Raw genomic sequence first — 17,617 nt, 5'->3', positions numbered from 1 at the left:
CTAGTGGGGTCCCACAGGGATCAATTCTTGACCCTAACATTTTTGTCTGCCTCAAACTCGAAATAAGGCACAAAATTTTAACTGTCAGGGTAATTGTGGTAGAGTCTCTACCATGGGACATTTTTTTAAATCAAGATGGGATGTTTGTCTAAAAGATATGCTGTAGTTCAAACAGGTATTAATTCAGGGAAGTTCTATGGCCTGTATTGTGCAGGGGGTCAGACTAGATGATCACATTGGTCCCTTCTGGCCTTATCTCACTCTTTTTCTAACCTATATATAATGAAACCTTATTTCTATAGACATTTTTTAAACCATCCTACAGCATTCTATAGCAGGGATATAATAGCTATTAAATTGTACAAGATGGTTTAAAATATATATAGAAAAGTGATTATTCTCTGTTAACTTCTACATAAAATGTACAAAATGATTGCAATAATCACTTCTCCTGGGTTTAAGTCTCACTCCAGTGCTCCTTTATAACAACTGCAGCTCCCCTATATTGACAGGTTTTGTAAACTTTTGTATTTTAATTACTAAAACTTTAACATTCACTAGCAGTTAGTTACCAGAAAGTCAGATTTTGTTCTGGACACTAGCAGAGAGATATAAATAAAACCAGCTTCCTTCAATGCATTTCCCCAGAAGTCTGATACAAACGTTATATATTTTAAATACAATTGTTTTGCTCACCCTCGTTTATATGCGATAAAACCAGTCCCAATCTGAGATTCTGGATGTGTCGCTCAGATCCCAAAGTAAAACCATATCTTGCTTTTAGCCCAGATAGTAAAGTTCCTTACTTCATCACTGAAGTACAGGAAGTGAATTGTTATGTCCTGGGGAAGGACGTGACCCTGCACTGCTCCCTTGGAAGGAGATTTCCTGCGGGCACCAATGCAATGTACGAGTGGATAAAAGGAGAAGATACAGTAATGGTACATAATGACAGCATCAAGGAACTGTGGGGATGAGATGGAACTCCTACTGAGCATCCACCACCAACCCTGGCAAACAACACAGATTTCCTGAAATCCATTCACCACTTTCCTGACTTTCAGGATAGGATGATGGGGCCTGGTTCAGGTGCGCTTTCCTCCAAGGATCTAGATGGATTTGAGAGAGAGAGAGAGAGAATAATGTTGCCCTCTAGTGACTGCTGCTTGCAAATACAATAAAGAACCAAGTCCTGCTACCAGCTGAGAGCTCTCCGATTTAGTTCAAATGATAGAGGCCTGTGTATGAGACTGTTTAATGTCTCACTGTGCTATGTAACACTCCTGGCCTTGTCACATCTAGAAAGCAAGCCTCAGAGTGTAACTCTGTTATGCTTACCTTACAGAGAAACTTTAATTGGGGGTTGGGTGCATCATCTGATAGTAAAGCGAAGACAATGAGTCACAGAACTTCTGTAGAGCAAACACAGGCAGCCCCATCTCCTTAGTTTGTTGAACTCATTGAGGTGAATTAGGCCACTATAAGAAAAATACCTGGCTCTTATACAACATTTCTCATCCAGTTGTTTTGGAGGACAATTAGCTTTGAAGATTTCCCTAATTCCAGATTTCTTTTTTCCACCTAGCCCAAAGAAAGCTATTCTCCTCCTTCACTTTCCAGTGTTGCTTTCATTGAGCATCCAGAATCCTTTGGCCCAAAGACTAAATTAATATCATTCTAGGATATATTTAATGGTTAGCACTGACCTATTTTAAAAAACTGAGAACCCTGAAGAATGCTATTCTATGAGAAAGAGGACTCACTAAAAAGATGCTTCTGTTTGTTCATGCCAATTAGATCAGTTATTCTTTTTCAGTTAAACAGCACCATCTGCTGGTTCATGTCAATCATTGTTCAACGCATGCCTCAATAAGAGCGCTAGCAGTACATTTCTGATTGGCTTTGGTTTGTAATGACAGCATTTCTGTAAAGTATCCAAAGCCTGTTTCTAGGAATCAGGTATTCTTGAGTTCTAATCTCTGCTCTAATACAATAGTGGGGCTTTTCTGGCAGTCCTAAACTATCTGCCTCAGTCTCCCCATATGTGAAACAAGGCCAATACCTTACTTAGCTCTCAGGAAGGGTCAGGAGTATTAATTGATTAACATGTGTAAAGCTCCTTCAAGAACAAAAGTACTATCTAAATCCTAAGTAGTGGTGCTGAATATTGTAATACAAGACAAGCCTGAACGAACCACCTCAAATGGAGGCTAATCAAATCTGCATCCAAACTTTGCAGCCCAGGTGATCCTTGAACCATAAAAAACAAAAACAGCTGTTTCAGAGAATATCTACCTTGCCCTTTTATTAAAAAAGTATAAACCTGTTTTGAGAAAAGGTCATAGCTTTGAACAAATAAAATGGTGAGAACAGAAATGTTTGGATTCAGAATGTCATTCTGCTTGTAGTCTTTGGTTGATATGTAATGTCTAAAATCTGTATTTTTTTCATGTGATGATAAAATTTTAAAATAAAAATATTTCAACTTATCCTGAAACTTTTCTACTGGATAAAAGCAAGTGTTGTCTAGCAATTAGGACAACGGAGAATAGACGCCTAGATTCTGTTCTCAGCTCTGCTGATCACTCAGTATGTGATGGCTGGCAAATCACTTCTCTGGACCTCAGCTTGTCCTTCCGCACAGTGAATATTATACTGACCTACTTCACACAGATTTTGTGAAGTTTAATTGTTTGGTAAAAATCCTTTAAGCTTTGAAGAAAGGGTTTATGTAACATGTGAAAAGTATCAACTTACCTAGTGGACAGATTTTCATATCTCAATTTGCAAGGAAGGCAGGCTGAGGAATTTATTTACTTCTTTCAGATCCAGGAATTGCTGAAACATTTAGGTCACTTTTGAGACTAAAAACATATTGAATTATGTACTATCCCTTCTTGAGAGATAAGTACAGGAATGATGGGCCTAATTCTGCTTTCATGGATTCAGAATCTCTGCAACCTCCTCTTATTTCTGATGATCAAGAAGTGATCTCACAAATGAATAGATTATTGTTAGGTGTACCTATGGGTCATCAGACTAGAGTCCAGAGTTGCTGAACCGGTAGAGCGAAGGGAGACATAAATGGTCATCTTTCACACTGGAGAGCAGTAAATGGTGGGGTCCCCGTAGTTCTGTACTGGGACCAGTACTAGTCAACATACCTGTATAGCTAAAGTCAGGTGCCCTACAATGCTGTGAATAGATTCTCTCATTCCCATGACACTTGCATTAGCTCTACAGTAGTAGTATGTTGCAGTCTTACCCTGTAGATACACTTGTGGACCAAAAAGGAACAGCGCTGGAAGTGGGTGAGGATATGAGACAGATCTAAAACTCCCAATTTATATTTCCACATTTGGCAGCAAGATATACTGCAGACCTTGACCCTGTTCATTTTATTCAGCTGCCTTCTTACTCATTCTCTAACTTGATCAAACACACTCAAATCAGGTAACTGATCATTTTAAAGCAGGATAAATCAATCACATCCTATAGAAAGTTGCCATTCAATAATAAAAGCTAAAATTCTATGGAATGGAAGAAGGAAGTCAGAGAAAACCAGTGTGCAGCTGAAGTTTGTCAGCAAAAGTATACTCCAGCGGTGGCCGAACTGTGGATCATGAGCCACATGTGGCTCTTTTACAGTTAAAGTGTGGCTTGCTGGTCCCCCACCCACCCCTTTCCATTCTCCACCTACCAGACTGGGGGGGTTGGGGGGGAGGAGGAGGGGAAGAGAAGAGAGAGAGGTTAGAGAGCTTGGGACCTCTCCCTTGCAGCGGGGTGGAGGGGTAGGGGCTTCTCTCCAGTGGGGACTTCAGGTTTTCAGCCTCACAGGGAACACCTGCTGGGGCTTGGTGCTTCAGCAGGAGCAGGGCTGAAGCCCCATCAGGGGCTGCCCATGTGGCTGAAGCCCTGCGGGCACACCCTGCCTCTCAAACTTCTGAAGAATGCTGTATGCAGCTCGGACAATCAGTAAGTTTGGCCTCCCCTGGTATGCTCATGTACTATGCAAGCAGTAAGATCAACACTTCTAATCAACGTGAAAAGAGAAAGACTGGTAATCAGAGAGAGGTAGTATATACCTGAGTTAGAGGGCTGCTCTGAGGTTTATTTGTCTGAACAGACATTTGAAAACCTACCATGAATGAATATGTTCCTCAGCAGGTTAGGTAACGGAGCATTTTTCAAACAATTAGGTTGGGCAACAGTTAAGGAACAAAGTGAGAAAGAATGAAAAATAGTATCGCTAGCTTGGGTGTTAGATGGTAGCATGTGATGGTGAAAACTATGTACATGTCCCAGAGGAAAAAAAAGGAGGAAATCAAAACAGCATTTAAGAGTATTTCATTTTGAAAACAAAACAGTTTGTAAAGACTTTATGTACACAAAGCTATTTTTGGATGTATAATATTAGAGTAAGGAAGTTAAGTCTGAAGTGCTTTGAACTGACATTCAAGCATTTAAAATTAATAGGGTGCACTTCATGAATACAACGTGGTACACAAACTGAGACTTCACCCCACCTGTAATTACACATGACAGATACCTGAAAATAGCTACTGTCAAGTCTAGTTTATTTTGTACTGTAATAAAATAAAGGGGATGGTATGGAGACAAAACTAAGGGTGTTTATACACAGTACATACTCATTGCTACATTTGCCTTGCTCTATCTTAAATCTTTCACGTTTGGTTCCATACCCACTTAGAGATATTGACCAAGAAGTGTTACAGTTTTACATCCTTAAGGTATTAAAAACAGAACTGAGGATCTGAAAGAGCATCTGAAAATAGGCATGCTTTAGTACTCAAAAACAGATTCAAATATCCACTATGAACATTTAACATGATAATCACTTGTTTACTTAGTAAGAGAAGCCGCCACAGGTACCTAGCCCAAACTACAATTTAAAAATTCACAACACACTATACTGAAATACAATATTTATATCACCTGCTTACATCATGTTGATACTTTCCTCACTACTTCCTTAATGGAATTGGACATACAGTAAGGTTACTGAAAAATAATAGTATTCACTGAAGAATTCGATAACTTATGATTTCTGCACTTGAACTAACTCTCAAAGAAGCACCTAGACAGAAGAGATTTGAAATGGACTCTTATACTCAAAACCTCTCATTTTGCTCATTCCTAATTTGCAAAATTATAGCCCTGGATTATTCTTCCCCCACCCTTCAGAATTTTCTTAATTCAAAAAAAGCACATTTTCTGTCAATCATACAGTGAAAGAATGCTCAATAATAATAATAATATTCAAAACAAAAACCATGAAATTTATTAGAAACTTATTGATAAATCAAAATAATGTAGACAATCATACAATCACCGGATAATTATTTTTCAGATCATTTCCTCAATCCATGGGCAAACGCTACTTTTACTCATAAAAACCAAATAGCAGTAGTTCTTGAGAGACTACTAACTTTAATTTACTATTTTTTTCAGATATACTGTATGACTTTATTTGTAGAAACACCGGAGTTTGACACTTCACAGAAAAGAGAGACAATCCAGCAAACATTTCTGCCATCTGCCCAGTACATCTCCTCCCTTGTTCTTCTGTACTGGTACCTAGAAGAACAGTTCATTTGTTTACTTCATATTTGAAGACAACACTCTTTGTGGCACAGCAGTCAAGTCGGAATGAATATTTGTCAGCGTAAAGCTAAAGAGCGTAGCTGCTGACAAGTAGTATAAGATTATATTCATGGTTTTCAAGTTATTCCGCTCTCCATAAGGAAGAATTATAGAATTTCCACATCTGAGCACTGATAAAAGAGACTTAAATTTCACAAAGTGTAAAAACTGAGGCCATTTTTGGCAGATGTACAACAGAAAATTACTTTAAAACCTTTTAGTCACAATAACTCCCAGTAGTCTCCCAAAAGCCATCAGTAGTTACAACCTACAGTTTGGGAAACAAAGCAATAATGACCAACGTATCATTTGTTTTTACTAATGTATTTATTTATAGCTGTAGGAATAAAGGTGTATTTCATAGTTCACTCATCTGACTGTTTTCCTCCAGTTTGTTAGAAACAGATTTGCAGGTAACAAATACACAAGTTTACAGGTTCCCAAGAAGTCCTATCTTCAAGTGTTCATACAGAATGACAGTGGCTATTTGATAGTGTTTTCAAGAGAAGCAAAAAAAGCTACAAACACTATCTACATAGATTTATATATCAAAGCATTAGCCAAGTGATATACACAGAAGAGCCACAAAAATAATATTCTACAATCTTTCATTTACTCCTGCCTCAGGCAAGAAGAATTAACACAAGTAGAAGTAGGCTGCTTGTTTATTTCAGTTCCACAGACATTTGAATTACAGTGCAATGGTTATAATCAAATTTTCACAACAGAAGAGCCTTAAACCAAAATACCAGATCACCTGTACCATGAGCTACCATTTGTTTACTGATAGACAAACGTTAGTGTCAGTTCAAAAAGATGCCTCCTTTGAGATAATACATAAGGCTTTTCTGGTAATAAGGTATTGTCAAAGATTGTTTGTTTATTATAGTCCCATCTTTTAAAATGAAATAGCTTGCTTTTTTTATTTTTTGTCTTGGTCTTTTTCTGCATCCAAAAGTGCAGAGCGGATTCCTAACTTCTTAAGCTCTTCCACTAGGTCTCCATTCTGATGCATCTGGAGGAGTATGTCACAGCCACCAACAAATTCACCGTTAAGGTATACTTGAGGGATGGTAGGCCAGTTGGAGTAGTTTTTAATTCCTGTACCAGAAAATAAATTTAAAAAGGTTAAATCTATTGTTTTCAAATATACTGGAATTCATGAAAAGTAAGAGGCATTGCTTTAGCAGCATGCAGATTTTAACACTCTCAGTTCCTTCTCTTTGAGGCTGTGGGTCCTGTGTATTGCAGAAGAGCCATCAGAATTAACCACATTCCATTAAACTTTGTGTTTGTTTTGGCTCCCACCTAAAGCTAGAAATTTGAGACCCAAGTTCAATTCCAACTGTGACTCTTAAACAGAGCTGTGCAAGTATCATGCTTGCTTCCTGGGGATGAGAGAAGATTATTAAAGCAGGGGCTCTCAACCTTTCCAGACGACTGTACCCCTTTCAGGAGTCTGATTTGTCTTGAGTACCCCCAAGTTTCACTTCACTTAAAAGTTACTTGCTTACAAAATCAGACATAAACATAAAAGAAGTGTCACAGCACACTATTACTGAAAAATTGCTTACTTTCTCATTTTTACCATAAAATGAACCCTTGTACTAAAGTGACTTATTTGGCCAACTAAAGAAACAGGAGCCCTTTAAATCAGTGTCCAGTACTGTTTGTATGGGGAATTTAATTACAGTATCCTCTGTGGGATTATTAAAGCTCCTTTTAGGGAATACATTCTTACTGCCTTTATACAGAGCTATTTGCTACTGAAAATTCATTTACTAGACAACTTGTCCTCTAACAGTCCTTGAATTTCTAGTGCTTTATCTTTTACTGGCAGACACTGAAATTCATGGGAGGGGCACAAGATGTAACAAGAAGTTAAGAAACAAATATGTAGTCTGCTACAATTAACCCATATGAAAAGCCATGCAGACTAAACAATTTTTAAAATTATATACATAAAAGATTGAATAAGACCAGTCAAAAAATTTTCACAACAATACCCTTATGCCAAGCATTATTATTTGTTGATGCTAGGTATAGTTGAAGGATCTCAGGAAGATAAGGAAGAATTATTACAGATGTTGAAAAATACATGTAGTTTGTAGCTTTATACATGCAGTCTGTAACTTTAATATCATACCAAACACTGCAAACCTAACAGTTCACTTTCTTAACTTTAAAGTGCAAAGAACCATATCACTGCATGCTCATCCCTAGTCAGTCATTAACTAGGATCCCAGACAATGCTCTAAGTCTGTGGTTTTCAAACTTTGCAGGCTGTGTACCCTTTTCAAATAATGTAGTTTATCATATCCCCCCTCGAGATACGGTCATAATATACCAATGAATAGATTGCCAAGTGTTACTAAATAAAATGTGTTGTCCGCCATTACAGGATTTTCCTTGAATACCCCCTGACAAGAGCTCATGTACCCCAGTTTGAAAACCACTGCTCTAAGTAGATGTTCCCTGCAGTGCAGAGTAACAAAATATTGACTGAAAATTGTTAAGACCAAATAGTGCATAACATGGAGAGATTACATTTTCACACCTTACAGAGGGTAACAATTTATTTTCTAAAAACCAGTTCTTTAATGGCAACAATAAACCAAGGTATCAACTTAATAGCACACATATCCTTATTCAGAGACTATGTTCTCCAAATCGCAGTCAAACAATGGAGTCAAATTAAGTCTTTTCCACCTAATTTCTATGATTTATCTGTGCCTTAAAAGTTCTCTAGAAATTATAGGAACTTGTGTTTCATAATTACTACAAATTTGACTTTGACAACAGAACAGTGCTATCTAAAGTGTACATTAGGGAAAATTCCTAATGGCTGTTAAAGGTGCCTCCCAGATGATAATGTATCAAGCTAAACAATCTTAGACTGTTTTCAGAGTAGCAACCGTGTTAGTCTGTATTCGCAAAAAGAAAAGGAGTACTTGTGGCACCTTAGAGACTAACCAATTTATTTGAGCATAAGCTTTTGTGAGCTACAGCTCACTTCACTGGATGCATTCAGTGGAAAATACAGTGGGGAGATTTATATACACAGAGAACATGAACAATGGGTGTTATCATACACACTGTAAGGAGAGTGATCACTTAAGATGAGCTAATACCAGCAAGGGGGGGAGGGGGGAAAAGAGAGAAAACCTTTTGTAGTGATAATCAAGGTGGGCCATTTCCAGCAGTTGACAAGAATGTCTGAGGAACAGTGGGGGGAGGGTGTAAACATGGGGAAATAGTTTTACTTTGTGTAATGACCCATCCACTCCCATGGGCCATTACACAAAGTAAAACTATTCCTGCTCCTCAGACGTTCTTGTCAGCTGCTGGAAATGGCCTACCTTGATCACCACTACAAAAGGTTTTCTCTCCCCGCCCCCACTGGTATTAGCTCATCTTAAGTGATCACTCTGGTTACAGTGTGTATGGTAACACCAATTGTTTCATGTTCTCTGTGTATATAAATCTCCCCACTGTATTTTCCACTGAATGCATCCGATGAAGTGAGCTGTAGCTCACGAAAGCCTATGCTCAAATAAATTTGTTAGGCTCTAAGGTGCCACAAGTACTCCTTTTCTTTTTGCGAATCTTAGACTGTTTTCTCCACTTGAAAGAGCATGACCTATCCAAACCATGTACTCATTTAGCTGCTATAATAAACTAATTTCTACCTCAATAAGTGCTTTGTTTTCTGATTTCTAATCAGATTAGCCAATTCTCCTTACTCACTTCCATACTTAAATATATATTGATAAGGAAGTGTTTGAGTTCCAATCATGTGAGATTATGGTTTGCACAGTCAACAATACAGAAAGCTAATCCCACCAATACTAATTCTTTAGAAACTGCATCTTGAGATTTGTTATGGCTAACATTTTAATATGCTTACATTTTAAACAGTCACAGCAAAGCATTTTAAAGTACCATTTAAACTATAAATAGCCCCTTTACCTAGGACATGTTTTATTTTCACTACAGATAAAAGTGTCTAACAAAATAATAATTCTCTCTCTCATATTTGCAGTTCCATCCCCTGAAGTCTGGTGTCCCTCCTTACCACCTACTGTTAGCTGAATTCCCTATTTATTCCCGTCCTTGGGCAAAATTCCCACGGAAAACAAACATGACCTTAAGTGTAATATTAAGAACGTATCAACATTCTCCCCTAAGTGTACAGTGCACCAACTTCTCCAATTACAAAAGGGGAAAACCAAGTAAAATTTCATAACATTGTTTTCAGTGCTGCATACCTATTGCTGTAAAGAGCTTAAATAAACTCCGTGGATCATTATGCAATGAACTACTGACTTGTTCAAGGTTCATGAAAGAAACCCAGCTGCATGCTATTTTTTACTTATCAAATCATTCTATTAAATCATACGATTAACAAATCATTTTACTTTAGAAATAGAAAGAACTACAACATTTTTATATTTTGAAGTTTAATAAAGACTTCCAGAAAGCACGATCCCAAAATCTCACGTTTACCAATAACTAAAATAAGGTAGTTTGAATATAATGTAAAAGACGGTTTGGTATTAATATTTTATTTTACCATGAGATCTCACTACAGTTAAATCATGACATTGAAAAGCAATTTGAAAATAAAATAAATAAATAAAGACCAGATATAAACCTTTCAACTAAAGGCTAAATGAAAAGAAAGCAGAGGCCCAAATGCAAGAAGTAAAGGGGGAAATGGGGGAGCAGAGAGAGAAATCATCCACCTGATAGATCTAAATATAAAGTATTAAATTCCTATCCTACCAAAAACAAACAAACTTGCTGTAAAATGTTTATAGTAAGCATTTCTAGTGCCCTACACCTGCATGTCTGCTTTCAAGGCAAAAATATCCCACTTCACAATCATTATACTTAAGTAACCCCATGAAACCTTAGCACTAAGCTAGGCATGTCCAAAAGGGAAGCAAGCAGAAAGAAGTTTCATGTGATCAGACTAGCAACCTTCTAGAAATGGAGATCCAGGAAAACAGGCACAAATACTTTCACATAAGCTAGCTTCTAGGTTGCTCGGGATGGCAGAGTGTTCCCTGAATACTTCTTGTGCATGATATTGGGACCTGAGAAGGCATATTTTATACTTTACCAAAAGAAGGAAAAGTCCTGAGCAGTCAATGCTGATACACTGAACTGATGTACTGTGGTAGGAGTTCTCAAACTTTTTCATTGTCCATCACACCTCAAGACAGAGGTCGTATTGTGGGCCATTTCACATTCCATTCATAATTTCCCTGATAACCTCAACATTCCTGAGACAACTACAATAAGAAAAAGTATTGTTAACACAACATATTTTAGGTGCCTCTTAATGCAATTTAGCATCTCAACAAGGTCAAGAAGCAGTATGTGAACAGCCAGATCTCCAAGGACGACAGTCCAAGAACCACTGTATTCTGGGGGGTGACTAGAAATCTGGTTGTGATGTTGCACCCCATAATGCTTTGTAGAAATATGCTTATGAGTATAAATATGACATAACTAGAATATGTTTTATGCTAGATATGCCATGTAACATATCTCTGCAAAGGTTATGATCTACTGAATATATTCATCTTATTTGTATGTATGTATCATTCCTGTATTTGAAGTTATGAAGATTGGCTATGTATTTGTTTGATTCTAAGTAGCCTCAGTGAAGCATTTGGTCAGCTTCTTGAGAAAGGACTATTCTCAGTAAGTGCCCCAATCAAGAAACACTTAACTGACAATGGATTTTGGGAGACGCCAATCCACATCTGAGCTTTCCTGGGAACATTCAAACTAACATGTTTCAGAGTAACAGCCGTGTTAGTCTGCATTCGCAAAAAGAAAAGGAGTACTTGTGGCACCTTAGAGACTAACCAATTTATTTGAGCATGAGCTTTCGTGAGCTACAGCTCACTTCATCGGATGCAGTTTCCACGGTATGCATCCGATGAAGTGAGCTGTAGCTCACGAAAGCTCATGCTCAAATAAATTGGTTAGTCTCTAAGGTGCCACAAGTACTCCTTTTCTTTTTTCAAACTAACATGTAAACAATGGTGTCAACCTGAAAAAAGCTGAATCATTCATAGACATGTCACTTGCCCAGGTGGCTAGAGACCCCATCTTGTGGTTGTGATGTTGCACAAGAGAGAGGATATAAAAGGTCCTGAAAGCCCCTCCATTTTGTCTTCAGCTGGCTCAAAAGATAGCCTCTCCACCCCAAAGTGATGCCTGAAAGAAACTGGAAAAAAGGACAGAAACTACAGGGGTGTGAGTGATTGCTGGACCCAGACTAGGTGGAAGTCTAGTCTGTAAAAGAAGCTTATTGTAAAATCTGAGGGTGAGATTTACCTGCATTTAGTTTCTTACTGTACTAGAATTAGGCTTGTGTGTTTCATTTTATTTTGCTTGGTAACTTACTTTGTTCTGTCTGTTATTACTTGGAACCACTTAAATCCTACTTTTTATATGTAATAAAATCACTTTTTACTTATTAATTAACCCAGAGCAAGTAATTAATTCCTGGGGGAGCAAACAGCTGTGCAAATCTCTCTATCAGTGTTATAGACGGCAAACAATTTATGAGTTTACTTTATAAGCTTTATACAGAGTAAAACAGATTTGGGGTTTGGATCCCATTGGGAACTGGGTGTTGGAGACAGGAGCACTTCTTAAGCTGTTTTCAATTAAGCCTGCAGCTTTTGGGGGATGTGGTTTGGACTTGAGCCTGTGTTTGTAGCAGGCTAGTGTGTCTGGCTCAACAAGGCAAGGTACTGAAGTCCCAAGCTACCAGGGAAAACGGGCTCAGAGGTAGTCCCAGCACATCAGGTGGCAGTCTCAAGGGGGTTTCAGTGACCCAACCCGTCACACTGGTAGACACAGAAAATATCACCAAAATTAAAGTATGGGAAGGATTATTTCTTATGTACCCCCCTCCCCAATTTTCATAGTTCATCTGTGCCTTCTGCTTCACATCCAACAATTGAAATCCCAATTCCCTGAGATATCAGACTGCTGTAAAACAGAAAACAAGATTTTCAAATGAGAAGTTTTAGGAGCAGATAAAATTCTAGGGGCAAGAGAGGGAAAGAGCTGCCACATAAGGGATCAGATAGTGGTTCTAAGAGTCTTCAGTTTTGGTATTCTCTCTCTCTGACAGCAGTCACTACTCTACCTCTAGTAGAAGGTACAAGAATCCTCATAAAATATACTTATAGAATAACCTAGCTTCAGGGGAAATTTCTGTCAGTTAGTGGGTCCTGAAGCATGATAATTTAGGCTGATTTTTTTTCCAGCTTTACTACTATAACTATTATAGAATTGTAGGACTGGAAGGGACCTTGAGAGGACTTTAGTCCAGTCCCCTACACTCAAGGCAGGACTAAGTATTATCATCCATCTTTGCGATCTGTATAAATGCTTACCATTCCTTAATACAGAAATGGTGGGGAGGAAAACACAAGCCAAAACAGAATGGTCTCTAAACAAAATATTTTCCAAAACTATTGTGATGACGTGTCAATGGCTGTTTAAGATCAGGAGAGCTGCAAAGCAACTGTCAAGCTGTAAAGAGTTTAGAACCAAAAGGAGATGTCAGTCATAACTTCTGGACTGTGCCACCTTTGACCCAAATTTCACCAAACCTAGAGGTCACACTGGAAGTTAGTAAGAGCTTACAGGACTGCAAATAATTTGCATAAAACAGAAGAGAGCACATAATGTAATGTAACCCAAATTAAGATTTGAATTCAGTGGGATGAAGATCTTGTATGAGCCAACATATTCCTTCACAGATTTATGTTGCTCCAGTCAAGCACATAATAAGCAGTGTTCTGGCAAGCTGATAGTGATTATTTTGACAAATTATTTTCCTACTGAAGCTTATTCAGGAATGTTATAGCTTTGAGTCAATGGACAAAATATTCTTCTATTCCACTGCTACTGGCATATACTGTTTGTTTATAGCCTCCATTTTTCCTTAATGTATGGTACTAGTATCATTATCGGTAACAGTGAGCACAGGTCTAGTTGATTTGAGAATCTTTCTTTCAAAAAAGAAAAAAGATGCAATCGGCAAAGAAAACAAGCCACAGGGGTTGGCTGCTCAGAGCAAGATAAAGAATCATGCCACAGCTTTGTCATCTACGTGGGCCTCACCTTTTAACCTGTGAACACACTTATGACTCTCAGGTATCATCCCAATTTGAAACCTGGTGAACCAAAGTGGTGGGGGGAGGGTTAATGGGTTCTGGGATTACTTTCAAAGACTACAAAATTTCGCTGTACAGTGAAGTTATGCCAGGACGATGCTTTCAGGGAATACAATGTACAGCTGAGCTGATATCTACATGGCTTTGCGCACATTCTAAGTAAAGAGGTTAAAGTGTTTTAGAAACATTAAGGTTACACTGCCCAAGTGAAGTATGCTAATAAATTTTATTTCTGTTTTACAGATGTGCCACATAGATAGAATTTCATAGGATCTGGCTACTTAACTTCCTTAGGCCCTTTCGATAAACACAGCACAAAACCACACATCTATAGCAGCATTAAACAAAACCCAGGTCTCTGTACTCCCAGTCCCAAGATCACCCTTCCTCTACAACTGACAATTTGAGCTGCTCCCCGGATGGGCTACAACTCGGGCCACTGGGGCGTGACATAAGGCGGGACGCCGGCTCACACAGACACGATACCATCCCCTTGCGACTTTCTCGCTCAAAGCAGGCACTTCGGGCCTGGTTTTTCAGCGCTGCTGAGCACCTAGAGCGCCAGTAACGTCAGGGAGAGCTGCTGGTGCTCAGCGCCCATGGAGAAAAGCAAGCCCCTACGGGGTCCCCTTTTGGGAGTGTACGTGGAAGGCTTCTGCCTTCCCTCCACCGCCCGCAACAGGGTCCCGCCCAGCGTGTGTCGGAGGGGGGCGGGTCTGCCTACCCACAGCCCCCTAAGGCTACCCGGGCGCTAACCTTGCCGGAGGTCGGCGTCCTGCAGCACGTCGTAGGCCTGGAAGTCCTGCACCCCGTGCAGGCGCAGGATCTGCACCACGGCGTTGCTGAAGCCGCACAGGGGCTGGGCCGGGTTGCCCTTCATGAACACGACCACGGGGTGCGCCCGCACCAGCCGCTCCACCGACTCCCGCGACCCTCGGCCGCCGTCCCCGGCCGCGGCCTGGCTGAGGGGCCGCGCGCCCCATCGCAGCGGGGCACGACGCAGCAGCGAGGCCGCGCGCAGCCAGCACAAAGAACCGCTCATCGCGGCCTTCCCTAGCGGCAGCTTCCCACGCCGAGCGACACAGTCACCCAATCCACCTCCAGTCCGTTCCTCCTCCCCATTGGTAGAGGCGGCAAAACGTCACGGATAGCCTTAACCAAAGATGGGCAGAAATACCTGTCAATCCACATCCGTTGCCAATAGAGTGCATCAGAGGCTTTTTCTGGCCCGTCTGCCAGTTCACGGCGCTTCCTCCCTATTGGCGGAGCTTGGGATCATACAGCGGGCCTTGAGTGGGTATAAATACTTGTCAATCGACCCGAACAACCAATAATGCGCCGCACATCCGGATGGACCCTCCCACTGAATTATTAATCCGGCCCCTTCTGCGTTGCTTTTGGCTGTGCTAGCTGCGAAGGGCGAGGCCAGTCAGGGTCCCGGTACGGAGAGGGGGCGGGTAACTTTTGGCGGGTTCCGTTTCCGGCGTGGGGAGCGCTGAGGCGGTGTTGTGGGGGCATCTCGGAGGTACAGCGCGGTGCGGCTCGCGGTGTCTGCGGCGGGGGTGGGGACCCAGGTGCGGGCCGGCGGCGCTGAGGAGCCCTCAGCCGGCGGGGATTTTAGGCGCGGTGGAGACCGTTGTGGTATCTGGGGCTCGGCGTCCGTGGGGTCTCCGGGCCCCACGGCTCCTAGCGCGGGGCTGCGCTCCCCGAGCCGCTTCTCTCGGCCTAGAGCGGGGCCGGAGCACAGCGGGCCTCGCTGGGTGGTGCCGCGTCCTGCCCGGGTCCGGGGTCGGTTTGCCCCGCGGGGGGCTCGGCCGCCTGTGGCTCTGGCGGGCAGGTCTGGGCGGGCCGCGCGTGACGGCCGAGGCCTAGTGGGGCAGCGGGTTGGTCACCGTCCCCCAGGCGTGCAAGGCCTGTCTGGCTGCCCCGGGGGCCGGGTGGCTCTGTCCCATCTGGCTCGGTAACATCGCGTCTCCCCGAGCGCCCTCGAGACCCACCGGCAGAATCAGCGGGGCCGGCCTCGCGGAGACAAGGCTCCGTCCGCCGCTGTGGTGCGTAAAGGAGCCAAGCGGGGTGGGAAGAGCTTTTAACCAGCCCCCGCTGGTCGCTGTCGAGCTCTCGCTATTCGCTGTGAGCAGGGCTCCTGGAGTAAAGGGTGTCATTTAATGCTGGGTGGGGGAAGGGGTGGGAACCTGGGGAAGGGACACAAGGTGCCTCTTTCTGTAGTAGCAGTTAAAAGCTGAGTCTTAGGGTAAAATTTTAAAGTCACTCAAGTCCCTGCTTTTACAAATGATGTGGGCACTTAAGTGCCTAGATTCCTGTTGACCTTTGGCTCCACGGTGTTTGTCACTTTTTTGAAAACTTTGCCCAGGATTTTCTGAGTTTCCAGTGATGGGTCTGTGGTCTTGGAGCTGCCCTTGGTTGGTTGTACTCAGGGCTTACCAGGCTTGCAGAGAGAGCATCTGTCTGAGGAAGCCGAGGCATGCCTGTAAGAGTAATAGCAGAACCATGTGCAATATTCCTCTCACAGTCCTAATTCTGTTGCCACGGAGATAATGACTTATTCCATGTCATTATCCATCTACCAACAGTAAGAGTAACTTTGCAGTCTGATATTGTTTAGCAAATACTGATTTTTGCTGAACACTAAAAACTGCTATAAACGTTCAGTGGGTTCCTTCAAACCTGTTCTTACCAATGTATATTTGGAGTTATGTGCAGGAACTTGGTTTGTGATAGTTATTGGTGGTCTTGCATAACAAGAATCTTTTGAAATAATACTTAGCTTTATATAATGCTTCTTTATTTTAAAAAAAAAAAACCACTGAATAAACTTGAAACAGAACAAGGTCCTTTGGCTGTGTAGCGTAAACTGTATTATCCTATACACTCGTCCATTCCATAAAATAGGTATCAATTAATGGCAAAAGGGATCCTTGCTTTTACGTCTGTTGACAATTTCACCAAAACAGTCATGACTGTTTTGGTGAAATTGTCAGACTGTTTTGGTGAAATTGTCTTTTTATTCAACTGTAATCTTCCTAAAATTCAAACTTTATTAATAAACCTTTCTGTTTATTTTCCAGGTTAGTGATTCAAATCACCTACTCTGAAGAAATCTGAATGTGGCTTCAGTGGGAATTTTAAGGAAATCTAATGCACTCCTAATGTTGCAGATGTTCCTGCTGCGGAAGCCAATCTCATACCATTCTGAAGACCTGTAATATATGATAAAAATCAGTAATGAAGTTGCAGTGCTTATACAAGTCCCTCTAATTTGTTCTTGTAATCTGAATTGGATTGTCTATTATAATGGGTACCTAGTTTCTAAATTGATTTGTAACACACTTCTAGTGAAATACTTAAGCTCTAAAATTCTTGCACTGTAGATATTACTCACGTTACATAATACAACATTATTCAGTACCCCACAGCTGATCCTTATGTAACTCATGTTGGCTTCATTAGGTAAAAACTAGCTATACACAATCCCTGGATAATTAAAACTATTAGTAAACACTTGTGAAATATGCTAAGACTACGTTTAATCACTGATTTGCCTGTTTCCTTTTTTAATTGAAAGAATACAAATGCTTTCTGCAACTCATCACACAACTGTCACTAGTAGTTAAAGGCTAGCATCAATTCTAGTATTTCAGAGCACAAGTGAGATTAGGAAGCTCATTTACACTTCATTTTGATTAACTTCTCCTATTGGAGTAACAAGTTGAAGTAGCTTG

At 40.9% G+C, this 17,617-nt stretch overlaps 1 protein-coding gene, 1 long non-coding RNA gene and 1 other non-coding gene across 3 annotated transcripts; 2 read left to right on the top strand and 1 right to left on the bottom strand.

Moving 5' to 3' along the window:
- Positions 1-5,972: 5,972 nt before the first annotated feature.
- GLRX5 (glutaredoxin 5) lies at positions 5,973-14,976 on the bottom strand. The gene is made up of 2 exons (XM_077819329.1): positions 14,634-14,976; positions 5,973-6,765 (listed from the first exon to the last, which is right to left on the bottom strand). Exons 1-2 carry the CDS (start codon positions 14,917-14,919, stop codon positions 6,587-6,589), a joined length of 465 nt encoding a protein of 154 aa, XP_077675455.1. The 5' UTR covers positions 14,920-14,976; the 3' UTR covers positions 5,973-6,586.
- A 302-nt stretch (positions 14,977-15,278) lies between these two features.
- Positions 15,279-17,409, top strand: LOC144266127 (uncharacterized). The gene is made up of 2 exons (XR_013346425.1): positions 15,279-15,402; positions 16,964-17,409. It is a non-coding gene; the product is annotated as an uncharacterized LOC144266127 (long non-coding RNA).
- LOC144267182 (small Cajal body-specific RNA 13) lies at positions 16,272-16,541 on the top strand. Its single transcript, XR_013346553.1, has one exon.
- Positions 17,410-17,617: the final 208 nt, after the last annotated feature.

This window comes from Eretmochelys imbricata, chromosome 6, assembly GCF_965152235.1.
Source record: "Eretmochelys imbricata isolate rEreImb1 chromosome 6, rEreImb1.hap1, whole genome shotgun sequence".
NCBI classification, from domain to species: Eukaryota; Metazoa; Chordata; order Testudines; family Cheloniidae; genus Eretmochelys; species Eretmochelys imbricata.
The sequence above is the reverse complement of the archived record's forward strand: the minus strand, read 5'-3'. Positions and strand labels throughout refer to the sequence as shown.

Bases quoted from the DNA above. Each gene is read 5' to 3' on its own strand.
- GLRX5 (XM_077819329.1), bottom strand. From the start codon at position 14,919: ATGAGCGGTTCTTTGTGCTGGCTGCGCGCGGCCTCGCTGCTGCGTCGT. The intron at 6,766-14,633 runs GTTAGCGCCCGG...TTTCTGGTACAG, and splicing joins GGACGCCGACCTCCGGCAAG to GAATTAAAAACTACTCCAAC.